The following is a 27,271-nucleotide window of genomic DNA, read 5'->3' on the forward strand; positions in this document are numbered from 1 at the left end:
TTGTCAAACCGCGTTGATCCGGATCCAGGCCGGGATCCATGGGTGCTCACCGAAACCAGCAGCATTGAAGGCCCAGGGCCCCCAACCGGCTCCGTGGGGCCCGAAGGTGCACCAGCAGAGTCGGGCTGTCCAAACACACATGGTGGAGGGCTTCTTAGGATGTACAAAACTGGGTAGGGGAAGTCACGTCTCCCGGAAATGGGGGAGGCGCAGCGTAATCCCGAGTCAGGCGCCAAAGACAGAGCCTTAGAGCCACGATGGTCCGGATCCCGCATCACATCAGCCTACAGACTGTAGGGAAGGCGAAGAGTGACGGTGCCTTCTTATGCTTCAACTTACCCGAAGAGTGCGAAGACTTCGACAAGGTGTGATAGCTCCGCAACTGGTCTCAAGACGTTCCCCTAGAGTGAGAGTGGAGCAACATTGAGCCAACTGCCACGCCTCCAAAAGCAGACATCAGTTTGTGACAGGAGTCACAAGGCTTGAAGCCGGTCCGACGATGAGACATCCATTGCGCACCAGGAGTCGAAGTCTCAAAAAACGACAAAAGTCGAAAAAAAGGTTTGTCAAAAAGTGACTAAGGGGCAAGCTCTCTCTGGATCTGCGCTAGGGTGGCATGGAAAAAGAAATAACTGACGTCAGCCCGCAGGGGCTAAGTAGGCACTGCGACATCATTTCGGCGACCACAACGCTGACAACGGACACCGAGTCGACCAACGCCACCTACTAATGCGCAGGGGTATTGCTGAAGAAAGAATTCTCTGGATCCAGTCTGAAGCCTGGGAGGAAATTCTATGGTAAGGAATCTATAACTAATAGTCTCTTTCAGATAGTTGTGTATAGATGGGGTTAAACATGCACACTATTCTATAAGGTTAAAGGGTTTAGACATTCTGATTCAGTGTGATACACATAGGTATGGTACACAAACAGTTAAAATTAGGATACCAGAGGAAAACAAAAAAGAGCCAGCTCCTCCATTGGCCGAGCTACCATACCAATAATGTATAGAGCTTTCATTTGCTAGTAGCAAGCCTTTCTATAACATTAGTCCTATGGTCAATATCATATCATCTTCAAGAAAGAGGTGAAAACCATCCTTCTGGCCAAGATCTCCTGAACCTTATAGGTGCTGGATCAGAGACTCTGCATTGCTCTGTATCACTGTTCACCTTGTCCTTTGGCACTATACTTCTACTTGATGGGGGTCACTAATACGCTACTCTCTTAATACCGACCAATATACGATACACTTTGGTTTACTGATTCACTCTCCCGATGCCCCCACTCAGTGTTCTCTCTACACTAAGACACTGGTATAAGCCATCCACACACCCAAGGTGTACCTGAACACCTCTGTAGTGGGATCAATGACTGGTGCCGTCTTATATTACTTGTTTACCTGTTTGTATATTGATATGTATTATGTATGTTATTATTATCCTACCATGTCAGTGACTATTATACTGCTTCCATTATCTCTGTTCATTCCTACTGCCCCTACCCTGTCTTTGTGAAGCGCTCTGATATCTGTAAGGATCTTGTTCGCGCTATATAAAACTTTGAATAAATAAATAAATAAATAAATATAGATCTGCACTTGTGTAAACATGTGATGAGCATAGGACCCTCCTCTTTACACCTGTGCCCCATTAACTAACCCTTCTACATCAACACTGTAGTCACACTAGGGAATACTGTGGAGTGACTTTTTAAACAAATATATATCTCTATGGCTATGGTTTCAGCACTGTACAGTAGAAGCACTGTAAAACATCTATCACTCAAAATCCTACCACTGAAACAACTGGTCAAATATGTCAAGTTCCGAGTAGTGTAGTATTGGCTTTTCTACCTCACTAAGAATAATTGGGAATAAAAACCTTGATTCCTATGTGCTTGGTGCACCTGATCTATGTCTCCCGTGAGAAAAAGTGGCAGGATTTTATGTTGTAGTTCCCAAAGGTGCAGATGACATAGGAGGATTTTGGCTAAACTCCATGGTAGGTTCTAAGTGCACCAGCTGTAGTACCCAATGGTTGAGTATGATCTTACCCTATCGCAAAGCAAGGAAGTGAGATTCTTACCGCTAAGGCAGGCTTGTAGATTAGTGGGTTGGACAGCAGTAGTGAGTCAGGCACATAGGGAACTGTCTTGTGAGCTTGAATTAAAACCTTCATCTCTTTTTTCCTGAGGCTTTTTGGCAAAACTACTGTTGTCGACCTCTGTTTGAGGGTTTGGATTTTTGCACATGTAATGAGAATCATACTTTTCTTAAAGATAGTACTTGTTCATAGTACGTTGTACTAAACAACTAGTTGTGCACAACCGCATGCAGGAACTAAAGTTGGATCCTGATAGCCAAGATTGCCTCCAATACAAAATGTAAAATTTGTGCTGATTAGTTTGCGGATACTTTTACTTGGAATGCCTGGAGACAGGCATAGGAAAGATGTATCTTCATTGACCTTGGAATATAAATTGGTCGTTGGCCGTATTTCCGTGATATATGCTGGATTTGTTGATGAAGCCTTCATCGGCAATGGATTACACATAGTCAAAAGTCGTCCCCGGTGATGTGTAAGGTGTCAATTGTGGATTTGACAGGCTTTCAGCATCGATAGGGTCGGTCGTCCTTGAGAAGATCTTTGTCAATGTCAACAGGATGATTGTCAATAGGGCTGTCAAATGTGATCTGGTTGACGACGGAGTCTTCATGGTTGATGCAGGCCTCTCCAATAGTTCTGGCGGGAAGGCTCCGTGGTGTGTGAGGAACCAAAGTTTTGTAACATGGTTTGCAGCAAGTGCTCCAAAGTCTTTGCAAACAACTTGTCATAAAAACTTGATATTTTGTTTCCTTTCTAGATGCATGACAGAATGCTTTATTAGATTACTGCAGATCAGTCGGCTCTAAAGGTTTCCTTTTCTGCACCACCTTCGTTGAATTGCTTGGAGGCACACAGCGACTCAATCATCTAATGAGAAACCAACCCCTTTGGAAGGGGAATCATTTTTTTTTTCTGTTGTAGAAGCAGGGGCAGCCTTGTTTATCTAGAAGAGTTGTTCAGGGAAATATTTTGTAGACGTGACAATGAGAGGCTTTGTGAATGGGTGACAAGCAGTATTTAGCCATTATTGACTAGGGTCACTGGCATAGATACTTCACTGTCCATAAGATGAACAAGCAGCTCACTGTACGTTGTACTTAAAGCAAAGTCTGACAGAGATTCAGCAGAGTTGGAGAAAAGGTCAATATCCAGTCAACTGTAGCCAATCTGTCTAGATTGGGCAGTGCTCTGGATACTCTCTCACACAAGGCATGCTACATAAATCTGAGCTACTGTGGCCTCTAGGAGGAGTAGAGTACGCAGCACATTAACCTGACTGGCTGAAGTTCAGGTCCTTTCAAATGAGCTGAATGTCCTTCTGCACAAACACTGTTGTTTGGACCAAATCTAATCTTAGCAATGTTTACTGCTAATAAAAAGTACAGGGAAGTCCCAGCCTGAGGACAGGGAATCATACAAGCACATAATCTATGAAAGTTCATTTTCATTTCATTTTGATAACTTTATTTCGGTCAATGACAATAAAAGTGCAATAAAATATATACAAGCACAGAAATAAAACCGTAAATACAGACAAGGCAGGACAGTTGCCCTCCATCGACTTTACCCATTTAGATGTCAATGCCCCAATCGGTAGAGAACCGTGCCTCAGTTGGGTGTATAGTTTTCTTGAGAGTAAAGGCTGCACTAAGTCCAGGAATACCTCCGTCTTGGGTTCAATTTTCATCAATAGGAACTCAGTAGACAGCCTACCCAAGGAAGTCGAGCAGTACAGTATTTTAAGGTTATAAGACCTTAGCGCAGACCTTTGCGTCCTCACGCAGCTATCCTCCGGTGTGTCCCACAATTGGGGCAAACCAACTTGGTAGAGGAGAGCCTTTATATGAACTAGCCAGGGTATGTTCTTATTCTTTAGCTGCTCCCAATTTGCAATGAATTCTGCTCTAAAGGATGCAAGCTCTGGCACAGACCAGAGCCTTCTCCAGTAGAGCAGAGGTCGTGCAGCTGCCAGTTCGTTGATGGGTTCCAGGCCCATATCCAACCGTAGTGGTATGAGAGGCGTGCTTTGGGGAAGGCCAACCAGACTACGCATGAATGCCTGTTCTACCTTCAGTAAGTTATGTATGTTTGTGTGTCCCCAAAGTTCTGCAGCATACAAGGCTGCTGACCTCACCTGTGTTTTATAAATCTCGTTTGAATATTGAATTTCTATGGAATCTGCCGATATCTCCCATAATTTGCGACAGTCTCAGGGAAGATTTGGATACTTGATGGTCCCATACAAACTGCTCGGTCAACGTAACCCCCAGGTAAATGAAGGTCTTAACTCGTTCTAAGGGAGTACCACTCAGAGCGGTATTCGGGCGGGTGTGCCTCGGGGGATTGAAAATCAAACTTGGTTTTTTCCAAGTTAACCTCCAATCCCCGAAAGGCAAAAAAGGTCACAAACCCGTCCAGGACCCGCTGGATGCCCGATGATGTCCGCGACAACAACAGAGTGTCGTCCGCGAACATCAGAGCGGGCACCCGGCCGGAATCCAGACGCGGAGCATCATTGTCCCTAACACTGTTGAGTTCATCTATCAGTCCATTAACGTATAGACTGAAAGTGTGAGGGCCAGTATGCAGCCCTGACGTACGCCCCGGGTTACAGGGAAGCGAGCTGATAATTCCCCGTTCCTCCCACACCTCACCTGTGCATAATTCCCTGTATGAAATCTAATTAGGGCATCCAATAAATAAGTTCCAGTGCTGTAAATCAGGCAGTTGCAGTAATGGGTCAGCACACAATATGATATCAGCAGAACTGAACTTTACGGGCTCCTATCTCAATTAGTTGGTCATGGTCAAGATTTTCTGGGTTGGGAGAGCAGCTGCAACCAGAGGAATGGAGGCACCCCCTGAACCCCACTGCTCACTAGAAATTAGATCTTGGGGTTGGGAACCAAGTGCAACTTAAAACCGTGAAAGCTCCAGAACAATAAGGGCTTGAGAGATGTTTATCAACAGTTCTAGAAACAAGACTGTTTCCCCCAAAATACTGGAGCAAAGTTCACACCAGGCATGGGGAGATCCAAAACCTTCAGGTCACTCTGGGATTTGGGAGGGAGGATAAGAGGAGTCATTATGAACATACTATTGGTGTGGGTTGGGGATGTTCAACTCACTGACAAAGGTGGGGGGACGGGAATATCAGAATCAAATCCGAGCAGGAATGCTTAATAGCTACAAAAGTATGCAGTGGTGGACCCCAATAAAAAAAAAACATTTGCAATGCAATAGGTCTCGCATTTGTGAGAGTTAGAGCCATTGGCATTGTAAATGACAATGCTTCTTACGTATGCGTTTTGGTTGGAGTGTAGTGAATGTATGTGGTGTGGAATTTTGTGTGTTGCATTGGAATTGAACCAAAAGTGACATATGTGGGGTGGCAATTGTAACACCCTAAGTAGCCGTGGAAACCCTATAGAGACCTTAAAATAAAGGAGGAGGAGACAGCACAATACAACAGGGGTTGAGTGGGTACACAAGGAAAAAAAAAAGGGCAACATTTTAGAATTAGGAGATCCACATTCACTTGGAAGGTCTACTGGAGTAGTTGTTCTCAAGGAATAGGGTACAAAAATGAGATGAACGATTCGCTTGGATAGCATACAGCCTTAGTGCTTCTCAAGGAATAAGAGCACCATTAAATACATCACGATACATATTGCATCAAGGGTCTCTCTTAATAATTATGCCCGTGATTGAGTGAAAAAGTGAGCGCACCGGTGTGGCGAGCGTGAGAAACATTCGGAATTCGCAGTATTAACATGGTCCGGTGACCGACAAAGAGTATACAAATCTAATATATACGTAGTCACGGTGGCTAATTAATAAGAAAAAAATAAGGATGAACACAGCCCATTGCTGCCAGGACTGGTGGATACAAATCAGTCTGGATTGATTCCAGGAAGAAACTTTGAGGATAACACTGAAGAGCATGGATATCATGGACAACGTCTACAAAGTCACCTACTTGCTTACCTTGAACAACTAGAAGACATTTTACTGAATAAATCAAGTGGACATTTCTGGACCACATAGATATATTGGGAGTTGGGCCAGGCTTCAAGGCCTGGATTCTGAGCAGATACGGGAATCTGTTTGAATGGGCAATCGTCAATGCATCACTGAGTGCATTTGAGATCACATAGGGTAGCCACTATTGCAAGCAAAATACATTTAGTTTTCACACAAACAATCTATGCCAAGAGCTTTAACTTAAACACAGACAGATGTAACACAATGCGATACAAAAGGAGATGATGGACGGAGCATTTGTACAAATCAAACACTCACCCCCAGTCAACTGATCTGGGTTTAATCCATCACCATTCTTTAGTTCACTCAGCCACCCCAGTTCAGACATGGCTATATGCAAATCAGTCTGACCCTGTGCCTCATGGGAACAGTGCAGCCCGAACTGCCAAGCCATGTCTTCCCTGGACCGGAAACAAGCATCCTGGGACCGGTTTCGGATTCATAATCCTCATCAGCCAGGCTATCTTGAATCCAGAGGCCAAGTGAACAAGGGACTCACGTCTGAGCATACCCTGCCACACTTAGGGCGAACAAAGCGATACAAAAGGAGATGAATCCGAAACCGGTCCCAGGATGCTTGTTTCCGGTCCAGGGAAGACATGGCTTGGCAGTTCGGGCTGGACTGTTCCCATGAGGCACAGGGTCAGACTGATTTGCATATGGCCATGTCTGAACTGGGGTGGCTGAGTGAGCTAAAGAATGGTGATGGATTAAACCCAGATCAGTTGACTGGGGGTGAGTGTTTGATTTGCTCAAACGCTCCGTCCATCATCCCCTTTTGTATCGCTTTGTTCGCCCTAAGTTGGCAGGGTATGCTCAGACGTGAGTCCCTTGCTCACTTGGCCACTGGATTCAAGATAGCCTGGCTGATGAGGATTATGAATCCGAAACCGGTCCCAGGATGCTTGTTTCCGGTCCAGGGAAGACATGGCTTGGCAGTTCGGGCTGGACTGTTCCCATGAGGCACAAGGTCAGACTGATTTGCATATGGCCATGTCTAGAACTGGGGTGGCTGAGTGAGCTAAAGAATGGTGATGGATTAAACCCAGATCAGTTGACTGGCGGTGAGTGTTTGATTTGCTCAAACGCTCCGTCCATCATCCCCTTTTGTATCGCAGATGTAACACAATGACATTCAAATCACTGTGAGAAAAGCAAACTTAATCCTTTCATTCAAAAATTGCCCACCTTGCCTTTACACTGAAGATTTCCCACCACTATAATGGTGGATTGCCCACAGAAAACCATCACCCACCTTCATTTCATCCAACATCTTCAGACACGAGGCATACTTTGATTCATAGAACTTGAAGATGATATCGCGTACCTGCGGCTCTAGCTCCAAAAACAGCTTAAAAGAACTGAAAACAAAACAAACTTGTGAGCAGAGTCATCTGGTTCCTTCCCCCAATATTGCACCCTGCCCACACATTATATGGTGAGAACTGTGTGCCAACAACAACATTCCCCAGAAATTATTTAGGACTGCACCGCCTTCAATGCTCCAAACTCGCACCTACATTTAAATGAAATTAGCAATTAATCTTCAAGTATGCTGCCTACTCACACCCCTTTTCCCACCCACCCACCGTTCCTTAGTTAAGAAAGCCTTTAACACACCCACCACGGAGTCTTCATCCAGCACCTTTATATATTCCTTAGCACAGCCACAGATGTAATGCTTTCTAATCTAACTGCCCAACCCTTTTCAGAAGACCTACTGTTGTTGCCTGTCTGGAGCAATCCCTGACGTCACTGCTAGAAACAGGCCCCTTTCACATCAAAGTTCTCAGGCTTTATTTTTTTTCAGAGTTTTATATAGCGCAAACTTGACCCGAATCTGGTATCAGGGCGCTTTACATAGCACCAGTTGCATTACATGAGGTATATTCAGTTCCCCTCAGCACCTCCACAACACACCTGCTAGAGATGACGTTGCGCTGTAACTCTTGGCGATCAAAGGTGGCAAGAGCACAGAGACCACCATAAACAGCAACATTATTGGAAGACAGGAGCTAGAGGAGAAAAAACAGAATTCAAATGAGTTTAGTCTTTTCCAGTTCCTATGTCCTGGGCTGATTTGTCCATTTCATCAAAGCACTCCATTTCTCAAACCTGCCCTTTTGCCACCCAGTCAATAGGACACACTATTTCTATTCTTTAGCATACTTGATATTGGTATTACATTGTTCTTTACCATTGGGGCAGCAGACCTTCCTCTGTGCTGCCCTAAACTGAAAAATACCATGCTCCTTTCCACACTTCCTGTCCAGTCGCTGGGGCAATAACTGGTGTCCACTGAGCTGAGAAGTTCGGCTGGGTCTTAATGTTCTCATCACGACATGACCTTTCACCCTTCTTATAGAAAACTGACATCTCTCACATGGCATCTACCCTTTCTTAAACAGGATACAATATTTCTACCACCTTACCTCAGTCACCATCCTCTCAATCATTTGTTACTGCCTTATATATTAATTGGCTTCTCCCCTTACCTCTCAAACCAATGGTTCACTGTGGATTGACAATCTGGCAGATTCCCACTCACCAATTAGTAGTCAGTGTCCACAAAGCTGTGCACAAGGGCCTCTACACTTCTCACTCCATTCCCGCCTCACTTGGTTCTATGATTTGCTCATTTGGGGTGGCCTACAACCTGTAACCTTGTCTCCCCTTCTACAATTTCACGTAACAGACTACCTTCCTACCATTCATTACTGGACGACTTTTACAGTGCCTCATGCTGAATTAACTCGTCCTAGCTCCATTCATATCTCGCTGGATATACTCAATTTTGCCTCATCTAGGAATACTCCACGTCCTCCATACAGATGGAAAATGTTATTACCTTAATTGCCACTGCATCTAGATAACGTATCTATATGCAGATTCCTTTCTCCTATACCTTTCCGCACTACCAATGATCAACTAACTGTTATTAATAAGCTTGACTATTGCAATAATTATTACTGGGCCTTCCTCATCACATCTTGCTTCCCTTTGACAAAGTTATAATCTCTAGTCTTTGCCCTACAGTACTTTTAAATCTCCAAAGAAACTGCCCTACTTCATCATACCAACATCAACTTGGCAGTCCCTCTGCCAAGAACAGAGCCTTCTATAAACTCATACAAGGGTCAGCTACCCTTCAAAGGCCCTTTCCCAATAAATGCTATAATGCAACTTAAGATCAGCCAACATACATCTCCTTATAAGACTAAACCACCCTGTACTATATCCAAATTCTAATCCTTTCACCTTCTTGATCACAATCACTTGAATGTTTTCAAATGAACATTAGGGGAGCCCTACACTATAGGACTTTTAATCTATACTAAATTAACATTTCTTGAAAACAGAAGGCCACAGAGTTTAAGCCTTTTCCATGCAAGGGCCTCACAATTTAAATGTAATTTGCACTTGTATAGCGCCTATCACCCATGGGTCTCTAAGCGCTGTACGAATACCGCTGTGGAACCCTTCCTGGCCTGTTCCTGTGAGGTGTCCACTCCTGGGCACCCCCAAGGTGAAGCCAGGCATCCTAGCGTTGTTAGGGCCGGTGTGGAGATTAAGCAAGCTATCGCCCAGAGTTGCAGAGTGGAACCCATGATTAGAGTAGGCACCGAGGCAAGAATTATCGGGTCCGGGGACATTGAGCCCAAGACCCTGCCGCGACGGGGATTGAACCCTGGTCCCGGGCCAGACCTCTGCCTCAGGGTGTGCCGCTCTAATCGGTGAGCCACACTTCTCCTAAGCAGAGCTATATTTTCTGTTGGATTGTATATACTTGGTTGTACAATATATAATATAATATTGTCTTTGCAGTGCTTATTCTCCACACAGATTATTTCACATTCCTGTTATACTCTCATTGGTGTTAAAAATTGTACTGTCTGTTCTAACAAATACATACACATTTTAGTTGAAGACTTCAGTGCTCTGAAAGACTGGACTCCCCAAAGGAAAGGCTACTCCATGGTGCAGCACTGAACATGATAGCCATCTATCTAAATCACTAAATCATTACAAACCTCTAGAGGGTCTTCATTTTGATTAGGCCTTTGGCATACATTTAGTAATGATACTAACCTGAAGTCCTTAATCTGGTATCTAAGCATTTTGGAGGCAGAACATGCAACAAACATCTAGATTTAGAACATGATGAAAATCAACTGCATTCCTGAGCAAAGCTGTGAATTGACAGGAATGACAGTCATTCCTATATCAAGATTAAAATGAAGATAAACTGCACCACAGATATATAATTTGATGATGGGACTTGGTCACATTCCCAAGTTACAATGTGAAGATTGTACTAAACTTCATTCAAGAGTCAGGGCATGAAAAAGGGAGATGTAAATGCGCAAAATAAAGGGGAGCTAAGAAAAGGAGGGGAGCTCAGAAAGGGAGAGCCAGTGAATGGCTGAGGGAATTGGCAACAGACAAAAAGTTAGACAAACAGAATAAGCTAACCATCTTACCTCCGGGAAGTCACAGTGATCAAATGAAGCCAACAAGAAGCACTTTGCTGCTTGCTTATATTTCCGAGCAGCTAATTCTGCAAGCCCTGAAAAGTGTAAAGTTATAGTTAAGTAAGAAACAAGCATTTCCCTCCTCCGCCACTACAACCCTCCCACCGCCGTCAACATCTAGAACACTATCCACAAGGCACAATAAATGCACATCACTTGGAGTTATGATACCAACAGACTCAACCTGCCCAAAAGCAGGTAGAGTCTACGAACCACTGAGGACAGTGTGCGCTTTCTTGCCAACTAACCAGTTAGCCTACTACTGTGCACTACATTTGGTGTGCCTTCTCCTGTCTCCAATCACAAAGCACATCATCAACACCCTAGCCCAGTGCACACCTTCTGACAATGTCCCGAAAACCAATAACAATAAAAGTAGGCACTTACCTGCTGCACATTTCAGCTTGGTAAGCACAGCTTGTGTCTGGCTGTCCCGCTCGCCTCTTTGCTGTTAGCAGATGGGCATAAGGGAAGTGAGATAGAGAGACAAAGGTTACTATCCCAAGGTTTTGATTTCTCCAAAATTCCCACCAATAGGCTGGTGCGGCTTTCCTTCCTCTGAATGTCCCAACTGTTCCCTAATAACTACAAATAAGGGACTGTACATTTACCTCTGCAATCTCAGGTGTAGACTCAGCCTTGCTCACGTAACTCAGTACATGGGACCAGTTCTGGAGGTAGACACTGACCTGCAATGAAAGAAAATAGGTATACTGGCACACAAGATCTTATTGCCATCCTCTGGCACAGATTTTACAGAATCCCCCAGATTTCTTAGAGCAACTCACAGTGGAATTTATAAGTAGACCTATATCAAAGTATTTGTGCAAGTAAGGCCCCCCTGCATAGGCAAGTAAACATTTTGGGGAAAAAGTGGAGGTTCTGCTAGACCATACTAATTCTACACCTGAAGTTGATAACCTTAAAAAAATCCTTAGATATGTGTTGCAAGATTAGGGCACAAGAGACTATAGTACTGTCCTATTAATCTACTGGAACAAGACTGAAGTGCGATTGTGTGAATCTGAGTGGATGGTTATGCGGTGAACAATAGATGCCTTTCGAGAAGTTTACTGTTTTAGTCCTAAATGTTTCAATCACAAATAGGGAGGCAGAAGACTTATAGTGAGTTCACTCTACTTTCAAATCTAGATACCGTAAAGTAAAGGGGAGGGAGTGTACTCTATGGTGAGAGAGTCATTATCGTACTTCCCATGCAATCTTTATGACTTTTTTTTACCTTTGTCTTTTTATAAGGATGCCCACCCACTACGGTTTTCTTATTGACATGCTTCATCATCGAGTCAACACCCAAATACACAGATATCTGGGCGTGCTAAACCTGGAAATTCAAGGGAGCTCTCAGGTGTTTTTAGTGGGATCTATCAATGATTAGAATTGCCTCAAGGTGACGTTCAAACTTTCTACTTAATTTATTCCATTGTGGCTCCCCTAACAAGGTTAAAAACAAAGGCTGATGCATTTGGAGGAAACTATGGTATCCTGTTTCAGGAGTCTAAATGTTTTTGTCTTAGTTCGCCTAAAATGGTCAATTGGCTTTCTTCAGGACCAATCTATTGGATCCCTACTTGCAATCCTATTTGGAATGTTAGGTCAGTACATCATACTCTGTGCCAATTCATTCACACCATGCATTCATACTCTCATGCCACACTTCTCACTAACTCTTCTGAGGGACTTCATCAGTGGTGTGCATGAGAAATATCCTCAGTTTTACTCCTGTGGGTAAGAGAACAGAGACATTCATCAAGATCATTAATTCCTTATCCGTTGTGTGCCTTGTGAACACTTCAATCAGTTTTCAGTATCAAGCGGAAGAAATAACGCTCTCACATTCAAATATTGTTGAAATTGAGCTAATGACTCCAGCAGTCACGGTGGATATCGATGAGGTAATACAGAGCATGAACTCTGGTAAGATGCCTCACACAGACAGTTTCGCACTAGAGTATTACCACAAATACGGAGCTCTGCTCTCTCACCACCTACTCAATCTATACCCTAGAGCAGCAGAGAACTGCTGCGTCCTTCTGGAGATGGATGTAGCCGCCACTGTGTTCATCCCTAAACCTGATCACCCCCTAACCGATGCGCATCAAATTGACCCATTGCTTGATCAACAAAGAGGTGGGGATATCAACAATTGGCGGACAGACTGGTAGGAAGACTCAGTGTATTGAACTGAACTGTCACTCTTGAGCATAGACAGGCTGATGGGATTACTGCACAGGAACCTGCTTCAATAGAGCCTCCCCGTAAGTCGCTGAGTTGGTGCTCGGGTGCTGGCGCGAAGCTCTATGGAAACTGGTTGGGGGGGGGTGGGAGGGAGAGGAAGGAGGGGACCACCCCGACACAACAAACCCCTTTGTGGCAGGGCTGGCGACACACACACAGCACAACTCACTGGCTTTCTTAATTGGGATAAGATCGGCATCACCAACTTCGAGTTATCTGGAAAGGGAATAAGAGGCGTTCATTTCAGGACTTACAAACACAGTTCGCCCTGTCCAAGACCAATATCAATAAATACCGCCAACAATGACACACCCGAAATATATAGAAAGTCAAACTAGTAGTACTCCCTGAACACAACCCGCTACAAGCCAAACTGCTGATTGGAAAACTGGAGACAAGTGGCATCTCCCAAATCTACTGCACACTCGTCCTTCACACCCCTGACAGGTTTTCATTCCTGAAGCAGGAGTGGGAGAAATTAATCTGGCCCCAAGAGGCTCTTGACTGGACCCGGGAACGCATGGATCTCCAGGAAAACCCAATATCCTCGAGACTCAGGCTCATACAATTAAACTATCTGCACAAAACATATCTCACCTCACGATAAATCTGGCACCTGGGGTCAAATCCCTGACCAGAATGTCCCCGCTGCCGATGTTGAAAAGCAGATATTTTCCATGTGGTCAGTCGGTGTCTGCCATTGCGTATTACTAGGAACAGATCATGGACACCCTGGCGCGGGTGCCTGGATGCCCAACTGACTGCCCACCTACTCAGGCCTTGCTTGAAATTCTCGAAGAAGTGGGAGATAGTCAGCAGGACTGTTGCCTGATTGGCATGGCTAGCATTGTGACCAAAAGAGACATTGCCCTCAAATCAAGGTCTACTGCCTTACCCATTCTTTCCATGTGGCACACTGGAATGGCGTGGCTCACGGGGCTGGGAGCTGTGACCTGACCTGACCTGGTCAGACCCGGTCGCTCCTCCTGCCGCGTGGCCCACCCCGAGTGTGCCCGGTCCCTCCTGCCGCCGCCGCCAGCGAAGTATTGCCCCTGTTTGCTTTGGCCCCCTGCCCTTGACTGCCCTTATATGTGCCTCGTTCGTTTTCTTTGTGCCTGCATTCGTTTGCCCTTGACTGCCCTTATCTGTGCCTTGTGCCCCACCCCGCTCCCTGCTGCTGCTCCCCCGCGGCCCCACCCCCTTCAGCATCACCGCACCGCTCCCCCCCCACTCGCCACCCTGCTCCCGCCTCCCAGCTGCTCCTCCCTCGCCCCGCCCCCCCACTCTCCATTTATGGCCGAGTGCATGCGTACGCGCAGCGGGCGCGCCGATTGTGCGCCGAAGGCGCGCCAAAGGTAAGCCCGTCTGCGCCCGTCCGCGCCTAGACCGCGCCCAGCGCCAGAACCCCTGGCCCCCGCAGATGCCAACCCACCCGCCGGACCTACGACGCAGCCACCCTCAACGCACTCAACACCGGCCGGATCCCGAGCTGCCACCGAGCCACCCCAGGACGCACCCACGGACCCTTCACCTGCCAATCCTGCAAGTTCTCCTGCAACCGGACCTGCACAGCACCCGCCAAGCCGAGCACCAGCAGCAACCAACTGAAGTGCATCCTGCTCAACACCCGCTCCGTCCACAGACACGCCGAACTCTGGAACCTCCTCAACTCCACATCCCCAGACGTTGCCTTCCTCACGGAAACATGGATGAACGCCTCCTCAGCGCCCGACATCGCCATCGCCATCCCAGACGGATACAAGATCACCCGGAGGGACTGCGTCAACCAGACCAGAGGAGGCATCGCCATCGTCCACAAGAACACCATCCGCATCACGACCAACTCCGATGACACCCCCACAACCGCCGAACACCTGCACTTCCAGATACACACCGACCCCAAGACCACCCTCAGAGGCACCCTCATCTACAGACCCCCGGGACCTCGCACACAATTCAGCGAAGACATCGCCGACTTAATCAGCCCGCACGTCCTCCCCTCCGCTGACTACATCCTCCTAGGGGACCTCAACTTCCACCTAGAGAACAACAACGACAGCAACACCACCACCCTGCTGGACAACCTCGCCAACTTCGGACTCAAGCAACTGGTGACCACCCCCACCCACTACGCCGGCCACACGCTCGACCCCGTCTTCTCCTCCAGCAAGGACATCTCCTTCAGCCACACCACTGGACTCCACTGGACAGACCACAGCTGCGTCCACTTCAGCTTCAGAAGGACCACCACTCACCACCACCCGCAACAGGTTCCCCGCAGAAGCTGGAACAAGATCACCACCGACCAGCTCACTACATCCCTGAGCCAGAACCCTCCCGCCAGCTCAGCGAACCCCAACCAAGCCGCCAACAACCTCACAAGGTGGATCACCAACTGCGCAGACGACCTCGCTCCACTGAAGACCCCCCCCCCCATCAGACCCGGCAGCAAGAAAGCATCCTGGTTCACCGACAAACTCAAGAGCTCCAAGAAGAACTGCCGGGCCATCGAGAAAGCCTGGCGCAGAGACCCAACTACAGACAACATGACCACCCTCAAGCACGCCACCCGAAAACACTACCAGCTGATCCACACCACCAAGAAAACCGCATTCAAGGAACGCCCACAACAGCAAGGAACTCTTCAACATCGTCAAAGAGCTCTCGAACCCTAGCGCCGGAAACAACATCACCCCCTCGCAAGACCTCTGCAACTCGCTCGCCTCGTTCTTCCACAGCAAAATCGCAGATATACACAACAGTTTCAGCACACAACCGACGCACCCTACGACCGTACCAACGCCCCCCACCACCACCCTCCGCGCCTGGACCCCGGTCAACACAGATGACATCATCCGCATGATGAACTCCATCTACTCCGGATCACCAACCGACCCCTGCCCTAACCACGTCTTCAACAAGGCCGACTCCGTCATCGCACCCCATCTCCGGGACATCATCAACGCCTCCTTCGACACCGCCACCTTCCCAGAGAGCTGGAAGCACGCCGAACTCAGCGTCCTACTGAAGAAACCATCAGCGGACCCCACCGACCTCAAAAACTACCGCCCCATCTCGCTCCTTCCTTTTCCTGCCAAAGTCATCGAGAAGACCGCCAACAGACAGCTGACCGCCTTCCTCGAGACGAATGGATCCCTCGCCCTGCTCGACAACGGGGAAACAGCGGCCCTCATCCTCCTGGACCTCTCCGCAGCGTTCGACACGGTCTGCCACCGCACCCTAGTCAGCGCCTCAACAACATCGGAATCCAGGAGAAGGCACTGGAGTGGATCGTCTCCTTCCTCGCCGGAAGAACACAGAGTCTGCCTCCCCCCGTTCAGATCCGAGGCCACCGAAGTCATCTGCGGCGTACCACAAGGATCATCGCTCAGCCCAACGCTGTTCAACATCTACATGAGCCCCCTCGCAGCCATCGCACGCCAACACAACCTCAACATCATCTCCTACGCCGACGACACCCAGCTGATCCTCTCCCTCACCAACGATCCCGCCACCGCCAGAACCAACCTACACGAAGGGATGAAAGACGTAGCCGAGTGGATGATGAACAGCCGCCTAAAACTGAACTCCGATAAGACGGAAGTCCTCATCCTGGGATCATCACCCTCTGCCTGGGACGACTCCTGGTGGCCCCCTGCCCTGGGCAACGCACCCAAACCAACGGACCACGCACGCAACCTGGGCTTCATCCTGGACTCCTCCCTCTCGATGACCAGACAAGTCAACGCCGTCTCCTCGTCATGCTTCATCATCCTACGCATGCTACGTAAGATCTTCCGATGGATCCCCACCGATGCCAGGAAGACTGTCACCCAGGCCCTCGTCACCAGCCGACTGGACTACGGTAACTCCCTCTATGCCGGAACCACAGCCAAACTTCAGAAAAGACTCCAGCGCATTCAGAACGCCTCAGCACGACTCATCCTGGACATCCCCCGACACAGCCACATCTCCGGACACCTGAGAGACCTGCACTGGCTCCCCGTCAGCAAGAGAATCACGTTCCGACTCCTCACCCACGCACACAAAGCTCTCCACAACCAAGGCCCCAGCTACCTCAACGACCGCCTGACCTTTTACACTCACACCCGCCAGCTACGATCGACCAGCCACGCCCTCACCGCCGTTCCCCGTATCCGAAGAGCCACAACGGGAGGAAGATCCTTCTCCTACCTGGCTGCCAAGACATGGAACTCCCTCCCCATGCACCTCCGCCTGACCCAAGACCACCTCTCTTTCAGGAAGCAACTCAAGACCTGGCTGTTCGAGCAGTAGCGGACCCCCCTCCCCCAAGCGCCTTGAGACCCTCCGGGTGAGTAGCGCGCTATACAAATGCTTGATTGATTGATTGAATGGACTAGTGCACGAAACTCAAGGAGCCCATTTACACTGCTAGGGGATAACCATGGAAAGATGCTAAGTTCTAGGGCAATAGGAAATATTATGGGCTGGGTTTTCTGAATCTGATAAGCTCATTCAAATAGCTAGAGCACAAACTTGCGCTGACGATCACTGTAGATGGTGCTCTATGTTTTGTTTTGTTTACGGGACTGCAAAAACCAATACAATTGATTATAAAAAAAAAAACATTTTGTATGTAATACATTTATGAAGTTGGGTATTTTTGGATTGTATATTTATGAAATGAACAGAATATGCGGAAGGCGGTCGCTTAATGCTTGAAAGGTATTCAGCTGTTATGGCCAGATACACATGCAGCCCATTTTAGGTCTGGATATATATGGATGGGCATATATGGATGGGCATTTGCAAAGTAGGGTTTGCATTGTAGCGCACGCTGGGATTGACTATCTGTGAGACCATGTGAGCAGCAGAGAATGTAGTTGCGTGTTCATTCTAATGCAGGAGAACATATGAAGTGCCATGGTTTGGTGTTCCTACCTTGATTACATTGAGACACATATTGATGACGTGCTTTGCGCTGGTACAATAATCACGGGCTCGGGAATAGCACTTCAGGGCATTGCTTAAGTCTCCACAGTCCAGATAATGATCACCCAAGTCATCATGTCCTCTCCTGAGAGACAAATGAGGCACAAAACAGCATGGTCAAGCATACTCTGCCACAACAAAAAATCATAACCTAAAGTGAACAGGCGAAACCTAACATGATCCAATACACCCAAAACCAAAATGCTCAACGAAACGGACCCAGACACAAAATAAACCCCTTGTAGGATGCAGTCTGTCTCAACTTGCACTGAACCAACTTCACTTTTCCTAACCAAAGTGAACCCACCAACATCGGACTTAAATTTACCTAGTACAGAAAAAATCTTACAGAAATAACCCTAATCCTAATGGTATATACCAAACAACACAACTCAAGCTGGTACATGCAGTTCACTCTTGCGCTACACAAACCATTCAAGCATCTGACTCGGTGTGAAAAACCTCATCTCAATCAAAATAGAACACCTATGTTAATCAATTGGTTTTTGTCCTCTGGCTGGCTTTTTCTTACTTCACATTATATTGCCGTCGTTCTACAGTATCTAGGGTACTAAAGTCCTTCAGCAGGCACATGAAGGCGTTTGGGGTGACAGTAAAAAAAAAAAAAGGAAATTAAGCAATCTGTAACATATATGGAAATAGCAGTGCTATTCTCATCAATAAAGCAATAAGGATGCCAAATGATTCACAATCAATACAGCTTACAAATACCACCGGCCCCATTCTTTCCGGTTCCTCTCACTCGTAGCCTGCAGATCCAATCTGCAACACCTCCTCTCCTGCAAGGTCATTTTATCTAATCACTGCTCCATCCCACTAATGCCTCAGACAACTCAATAGTGGGCCCTTCTAACTTGTTTGCTTCACTCAATAGATGACTCATATAAACTACTTTGGCTCCTCAGCTAAGGATCTTTACCACCCCTGGGTACTGACCGAATACTCTCTTTGATGGAGTTTCCTTTGTAGTTTTTTAGATCTGTGTCCAGTTTTTCGAGTTTCAAAAGAGCTTTTTTGCGAGTGGCCTCCACCCAGGCAGTATCAAGCGGGGGTGGCTCAAGCCCCCCTTCAGGGACTGCATCAGGCACATTCTGAAGCTCCCTGAAAAGAAACCAAGAACGGGGTAAGAATAACCCAGTCAGGTCAAACTATTGTACAACATTACAATCAATACAAAACTGTCTTTGGCACATTTTAATACATGTCAAATTAACAGATGACTATGTATTGCACATATTTCTCAAACCAGCACTGGTGTCAGGATGTATACATCATTGTATTAAAAACTTTTAACAATTGTCTAAATTGAACAATAACCTCTTAGTTAACAGACAAACCCATGATCAAATTGATCGAAAATACAAAAGGCTTAAGAAAATTTCAAAAGAGAGTTTAGACAAACCAGCAAAATTAATGTTTTGAAGATAATGAAAGCCATCAAGACTTTCATGAGTACATCCTCTTGCAAGACTTGTGTGTAGGCTCTCAAAGTGCTACAGCGATTAAATACAATTGAATGTAAGGATCCATATCAAACCCTTTTCACAAATCTTTAATGTCTTTGAATCATGATTGACATTATGCTGAAAATCAATCATGTTTCCAAACACTGACGCAGAGGTAAAAGCAACTCCATATTCGAAATAAAAAATAAATCCATGATATTTTGTTTTAGAAGATTTTCTAAATGTTGAAGTGAATGAATAAATGAATACGTTATTGCGAGATTAATTAAAATCATTGCAAGTTTCCAACCAGTAAAATCATAGTATAACAAATCAAAAGTTCAATCCTTCATATAAAAAAAATTCTTCAAAAAAAACACTCAACCATAAACACCCCTCAGAGATATCGTCCATTTCCCAGTGCTTTAAACATGTTCAAAAAGCAGAATAAGGTGCTGGGTATTTTGTATGGATATTAAAATGTGTGCAGAAAGCATAGTAAAGTGCTAGGTCTTTTGTAGAGATTATTCGTTAGTAAAACGCAAAGCAAAGCAACATTTAAAAATGGACGTTGTGCAAAAAAAAAAAAGAAAACAGTTTTGCAGTGCCCGACTAATCTGCTGATTTGACCAAGACCTGCAGGTTTAGGCATTTGCCAATGAGCAGAATAAAGTGCAAAGTCTTCCATGTGCAAAAGATCAAGCTAAAATACAAAGTCATCCATATAAATTGGTTGTGTATTTAATTGTTGTCCTTACTGGGTCTCTGCGAAGTGTTTTTATTAGACAGGTTCTTACCACCTGCATACATTTGCCAAATTTGGCCAGACCCGCGGGTGTGGTGATGGTAAAAAGCACTGTTACTGCTTTCAGACAGGTCTGTGCTTTACACAGAAAAACTGGTATTAGTAGTATTCGTCGCAACGTTTGCAGAGAAGGACAAAAGCATAGAAGATGTAGTAAAGACTCAAGATGTTGAAGTGGCAGTTTCACATTTTTATCATTATAAGCTCGATTGAAAAGTGTAAAACTCCTTCTGCAAACCGTGCCAATTACAAAATCTACTGGGGATTAGGCAAAGAAAATTGTACAGAGAAACTAAACCAAAGGGTTTTCCATGCAGTAAGCAGGCAGCACGGAGAACTGTATCACAGAATACAACTAATTTCAGAATGAGCAGTTTTCGTGTTCTTATCAACTGTACCCACATAGACTAATGACGTTGGCTGTACATCACAATATTGACTACAGAAACATCGTGCTACGAAAATATTGTGGCAAAGATACAGAGAACCAAAATATCATAATTCTTAATTCTACTTCTATGCACTTTGAATATATTTATTGTCCAGGTACATACATTTGAGTAAAGTAAACCTATACATACCTATATATACTTACTTTGTTGATATTTTGTTCCTCACATTTTGAATACGATATTCTAATGTAGATATTAGGGTGGGATGCTGTAAATTATAGCTTTTCCGCACTGGTCAGCTAAATGTTATACATACATATACATATATACATATACATATACATATATACATATATACATATATATACATATACATATACATATATACATATATACATATATATATATATACATATACATATATACATATACATATATATATATATATATATATATATATATATATATATATCCACAAAACACATGCTACTCTTCGCAACATGAAACAGACCACTCCAGCATGCTGTAGCATTATTTCAGATTTTATTGGAGACAGAAGCAGCATGACGCGTTTCACCTCCCACGAGGTTTAATCATATGCACAGTTTTCTCTTGATGGGTTTGTTAGCTTTATAAAAACGTAGCTAAAAACATTGAAGAAGGACTGATGTACACCATTTCAATAAAAGCAGCAGTGCGTGTTTTAACATAAATGTATGTAGCTTTCTCTTTCGTGCAGTCACAGTAAGTACTTTTTTGTTATTTATATAAGGAAAATCCTTTGAAAATCAAGTATTTTCTTTATAATCGTGTCCCGTCACTGCACAGTTTCCCAATTGTCTTACATTGTAGCACTCGGACCACAATGCCCAGAAACCACCATCACTGCTTTTTTTTCACCTACTTGGTACTTCAATGTTGTTTTTGGCAAAATTACAACCTTGTTGTCGCCGCAGCCCTCGTACATAGCGTAGCCTTTACCAGGAATAGTTCCATTCTGTGGCTTATGTTGAACAGGTATATATATATATATATATATATATATATATATATATATATATATATATATATATATATATATATATATATATATATATATATATATATATATATATATATATATATATATATATAAACGCTCAACAGTTCCCGTAAAATGCCAGTCCCGCTCACGGGTGGGTCGAGGTAGGGCTCCCGGTCACCCACCAAATTTCAATAAGTATTCCATTCGTCGAAACAGATGTGCTCGACACACTAGAGTTGCTGGTGCACGAAAAATGTATAAAAGTTTCCTGCCAAAATTAAATTTTTCGTGCACCAGCAACTCTAGTGTGTCGAGTACGTCCGTTTCGACGAATGGAATACTTACTGGAAAAAAAAAATATATATATATATATATTCTCCATTGCTGGTTCCTTTTTGCCACTCATGCAGCGCTCGGAATGGGTGCGGCGCCCTGCAGCTGAACCACGCTGCTAATCTATTTGCCACTGACCATCGAAGTGATTGGAGCCAATTAAAATTCTTTGGTCTCGAAAGTGTCCCCAAGAAAGAAAGAGGGGGAGACAGAGAAAGGCTCCTAAGACAAAAAGAATCACGCCATATCCTAAACCTAAGAACCCTAACGCCCTATGGACTTAACCAGTCGGAAGAGCTATATATACATTTGTGAGATCTTCGCTTCGATATATTGTTTGTTGCCCAATATAACTTTACAATAACAGAATTGAGTGCGAAACAAAAACTGCAAAATTGAGAAAATGGTATTGTTATCAATGGTTGAACAGAGAATCAGTAGGCGATATTTGCAACCCGGGTAGTCAAAGGAAGTTGGCAAATTCAGCACTTAAATAATGCTGTGCAGCCACAAGAATGGGGTATTCCCACCAGGGACACAACTGTCTAGTTTAAAATGACTAGTGCTACCTGTGGTTTACAAATTTGAAGTGATACAGTCATATTACATATAACATTGTTAGTAATGTCATCCCACTAGAGGGAAAATATTAGAAGATAATTTTGTAACTGCTCCTGAATTACCGAAAAAAACTGTTTATTCATCGAGTTATATATAAATTCATTTCAGCAGTTATCTTGTCCCACTAGAGGGAACCTCTAAATCACATGTGTTTTGACAATTCTGATCAAACCATAGTCAAATGTAAAATGTTGAATATTGGGCAAAAGGTTGAAAATTAATTTCTGCATTATTTAAAAACTACATGTCCCATAAAGCAATGAGGCACTGGCAAACCCCAAACAGGAAGTGATGTAATGAACACAAAACAAGTATATCAGGGAGGGGGAGCCAAGTGACCGGTTGATCGTGAACAAGGTATTTGTAATACCGAAACGCGTAGGTCTTAACATCTGCCTGAGTTTGTGGAATATGAAAAAATGAAAAAATTAAAATTGCAAAATTGGCCCGTGGAGTGCGACCCATTTTGTCCCTTTGAGAGGGAACAGTGGCAAATATATATATATATATATATATATATTCACTGAAAAAACCATAGGTTTCAGGAGTTATATAGTTAGGAATTCGTTTTTAAAAAACCTTTGAAATTCACTCAAAAAACTATAAGTTTTAGTGGTGTTATAGTTAGCTGGACATTTTACTCATACAAAACCAATGAAACTGCTTCTATATAGTTAGTTGTACTAACTATATTTCGCGCACCCGCAATCCACTGCTGATGATGTCACATATTAGATCATTCATGAAATGGTCAGTGACATCACTGATGACATCTCAAATGACATCACTGATGACATCACTGATGACATCATCCAGTGAATGTGGTTTGCTTCGTTATTTAAATATGCATTATATATATAGCAATTTACATTGAAGAATGAGTGGATATATATAAATAAATATTTGGATGGAGGATTTAGTAGCAGTGTAATTGACTGTTTACTTGACCAATTTATAATGTCTCACTAAATATAGTGGATAGTGAATGATCTAATATGTGACATCATCAGCAGTGGATTGCGGGTGCGCGAAATATAGTTAGTACAACTAACTATATAGGAGCAATTTCATTAGTTTTGTATGAGTAAAATGTCCAGCTAACTAGGTTTTTTAAAAACTAATTCCTAACTATATAACTCCTGAAACCTATGGTTTTTTCAGTGAATTTCAAAGGTTTTTTTAAATGCTGATTCCTAACTATATAAGGCCTGAAACCTATGGTTTTTTCAGTGAATTTCAAAGGTTTTTTAAATGCTAATTCCTAACTATATAAGGCCTGAAACCTATGGTTTTTTCAGTGAATTTCAAAGGCTTTTTAAATGCTAATTCCTAACTATATAAGGCCTGAAACCTATGTTTTTTTCAGTGTTTTTTAAAAAGTGTATCTTAGTGAATACATATATTAGCGAGTAATGTTTAAATATTTAAATATATGCATGAGTGATGTAATATGTGACGTCATCAGCAGTGCATTGCAGACGTGCAAGTTATAGTGAGTCCAACTAACTATAACGTGGGAATTTCAATGGTTTTATGCGAGTAAAATTTACAGCTAACTATAACTGGTGTGAAACCTATGGTTTTTTCAGTGAATTTCAAAGGTTTTTTAAATGCCAATTCCTAACTATAACTGGTGTGTAACCTATGGTTTTTTCAGTGAATGTATATATATATATAAATTTCTATGGCAAAATGAAACCCCTCATTTTGTTCCTTTTCAAATTAAATGTATTAAGTGTTACCACTTTATTCCAATCAAGATGACTTCAGGTGTGCCATACTTTTGTCATAAGTAAGACTGTTAGCGTTCTAGTTGTTCTTTAGAACACTCTGGGACATTCTGTCATTGGGCTATAGTTGGGCTACATCTGGCTGATATTTGGGCTACATTTGATTTTTTTTGTCTCTGGTGGCCATCTTTGGGCCATCTTTGGGCTACATTTGGGCTCTAACATATATATAGCCCAATATATATTTTTTCAAAGTTAATTTTCGTAAAAACCACTGGAGCACGTATCTTGAGACATAGCAAAGGCACATCGGGCTACCAGTCCCTACAATTTTGCCAAGTTTGGTGGAAAACCATTCAGCCGTTCGGGCTAAAAGTGAGTCCAACCGCCCTATGGAAATTAACATGGGGAAAACATGTTTTGGGACCCCCCTTTTATCTCGGCCCCCGCTTGAGGAATCCCCCCCAAACTTTCAGGGAAGGAACGGGGCGCCGCGAGGCAAAGTTAAGGAAAATTTCAGGAAGATTCCTCAACCGGCGCCAAAGTTATTCCCAATAGAATGTTGCGATTTCCCTATGGAAAACAATCCTAACTATATATACCTACTGGCTATCGCCAGTAGGATATATATATATATCTATATATCTATATATATATATATATAGATATAGATATAGATATATATAGATATATATATATACAGATATATATAGATATAGATATATATAGATATATATATATATATAATAAATGGAGATTAGATTAATAAACCAATGCAAACCAAAAATATCTACTGTGCTTTAAAGCACCAACAGAAGTGTTTGCAATCCTTGGAAAAGCAGTGTTTCCCTGCCCTGTTCCACTTTGTCCCCAGTGAACTTGACAAACTGTGAGAACACTAGATGTGTTCCATGTGTCATCCCGATGTTCAACAGTAACGCCTGGGCTCTACTGCTAAAATGTATGTCCTTACCTTCCCCAAGGAATGTGATGTTCAACTTTTGGACAAAATAGGATCAAGAAGAATGAGGTTTAAATATGCACAATGGAATATCTTCCTGTCTGTCCTTTGTTCCGTGGGCTCCAGTCCCAAAACTGTAGCTGCCTGCTACTGGGCCAAGGAGAAACTGCATCTGGCTCGTACAAAGTCAATTTCCCTCACCTTCTCAAAAACCCTACTCTCCAACTCCTCTTCATTTAAGTTAACACCTATAAACCACACAAATGTGTAAGAGGATCTATAGGGCAATCCATAAAACACCATGACCTGTCTGCAAGCTTAAAGCCCATGAAAGAGATGGAAAAATTGGAAAGGTAACTGTCTGGATTAGAAGGTGTATGGATTTTAGACAGGTACTGTCTTTTGAGCCAGAACCTAGTAATTTAGCAGTGACTATTTCACCTGCACAGAGAAGTCTTTTGTATGTATTTATTGTTTTTATTTAGTACAGATGCTTAATAATGCCCCAGCAGAGGAAGCAAACAAAATAATTGTAGGACATGTTAAACTCTATGCAGTTCAACGACAATCACAAGTACAAGTTGGCTGAAATCAGGGAAGTGCATACAGATCCTTGGACCAGGCCAGGCCAGGCCAGTCTAATGTAACCATAGCTATTACAGGCTCACTGCGTCATCTATTCTAATTGGGTGTTGTCTTTTCTTGCACCTCAACCACTTTAAAATCTCCATCCGATGGCAGCTCATATGGTGGGCTGCTGACGGGTAGGGCCTGAGGGCTCTATCAGAAGGCAAAAGCGCAGAGGTGCTCCAGATGTCTCCTGGCCAAGCAGTCCGGGGTTGTGGATCTGCATACTTTTCTACATGCTCATTACAATACAGTAAATGGGAAAGCAAGCTCTGCTGCTAAAGGTCCCTGCCTCTAAACCCGAATTTGGAAATTTGGTATTTGGGTAAAGGCAAGGACAGGGCACCAGTTTACACATTGACTGAGTGATTTGCATCACCCAGCCCAGCAGAGCCATCTGCTTTCAAGACTTTGCCAATCCAAGTAGCTAGTGTGTCTAAAACCTCACTTTAATATCGCTGCACTGGTGGACACTCCCAGGTGGGGTGGAGGAAATCTGCTTCGAGGTCTCCATATCAGATCAAATGAGATTGTAAGCCCATTTTGCAAAGACTCACAGGAGTGTAGATCATCATGCGCAGATATATCGTGTAGTGAATAATATAGAGCCTACTACTTGATGTTGTGCGGGCTGTTTGAGTAGAGCAAAACTCTTACTTTTTGCTAGTCAATTGTATAAGTAGCACCTTGTCCAATTTAGCTTTAGAGGCATGAGATGTGGCAGGGTAACCTGCTTGTTTGGCGCTGTATAGGACGATCACCACTTTCCGGGAGGATTGGGCTACCAACCAAGGCATTTAGTGGTTTAAAAGTATGTGGCTCATTCGGAAAGGAAGGTATATTAGCATCAATTGTAGCCCTGAGGCAGTGGTAGAGAAAAGCATCAAGTGTCGTGGGACAGGCTGTTCCCAGGAAGGTGGATTCATCTAGAAAGGTGCCCTCTTGGTACAAGTCACCCCAGCGCAACAGCTGTAGCCTTCATAGTTGAGCTTGTGCTTAAAGTTCACTTGTCAAAGGTATCCAGGGATGATCCGATAGCAGGACAGAGGGAGAGTTGATGAAAAGGGAGGTTCCGTCTTTCCTAGAGGCCATGCCATGCCACGCAGTGCAGCATACTGCATCTATATCAATGAAGCGCATATGGGTGGGGGAGTGAGAAGGGAAGCGGGATAGGCCGCACATTGTGCGCCTCAATTGCCAGTTGTGGCATATAAGGTTGAGGATGTTACCAGTGGTATGCATGCTGTACTTGTGCGTGCTAACAGAAAAGGTGAAAATCAAGAGACGCAAAACCCCCCTTTACTATAAAGGTAATGTCAGTGCCACCCATGATAGCCTTCCTTGCTACCAGCCCAGATCAGCCATGTCAGTAACTAAGGTAATGTTTGAAATTTGTTG

The 27,271-nt window shown here is 44.1% G+C and overlaps 1 protein-coding gene across 3 annotated transcripts in view; it reads right to left on the reverse strand.

The window, feature by feature from the left end:
• The window catches only part of GPS1 (G protein pathway suppressor 1), a 253,101-nt gene that overhangs the window by 79,400 nt on the left and 146,430 nt on the right, over window positions 1-27,271 (reverse strand). For all 3 annotated transcript variants that reach the window (XM_078653771.1, XM_078653769.1, XM_078653770.1), the window contains 7 exons: window positions 18,872-19,036; window positions 17,864-17,999; window positions 11,296-11,373; window positions 11,072-11,132; window positions 10,634-10,719; window positions 8,073-8,167; window positions 7,408-7,513 (listed from right to left, as the gene is read on the reverse strand). In XM_078653771.1, coding sequence (XP_078509897.1) covers window positions 7,408-7,513; window positions 8,073-8,167; window positions 10,634-10,719; window positions 11,072-11,132; window positions 11,296-11,373; window positions 17,864-17,999; window positions 18,872-19,036 — 727 coding nt within the window. The remainder of the gene's footprint in view (window positions 1-7,407; window positions 7,514-8,072; window positions 8,168-10,633; window positions 10,720-11,071; window positions 11,133-11,295; window positions 11,374-17,863; window positions 18,000-18,871; window positions 19,037-27,271) is intronic.

This window comes from Lissotriton helveticus, chromosome 7, assembly GCF_964261635.1.
Source record: "Lissotriton helveticus chromosome 7, aLisHel1.1, whole genome shotgun sequence".
Lineage (NCBI taxonomy): Eukaryota > Metazoa > Chordata > Amphibia > Caudata > Salamandridae > Lissotriton > Lissotriton helveticus.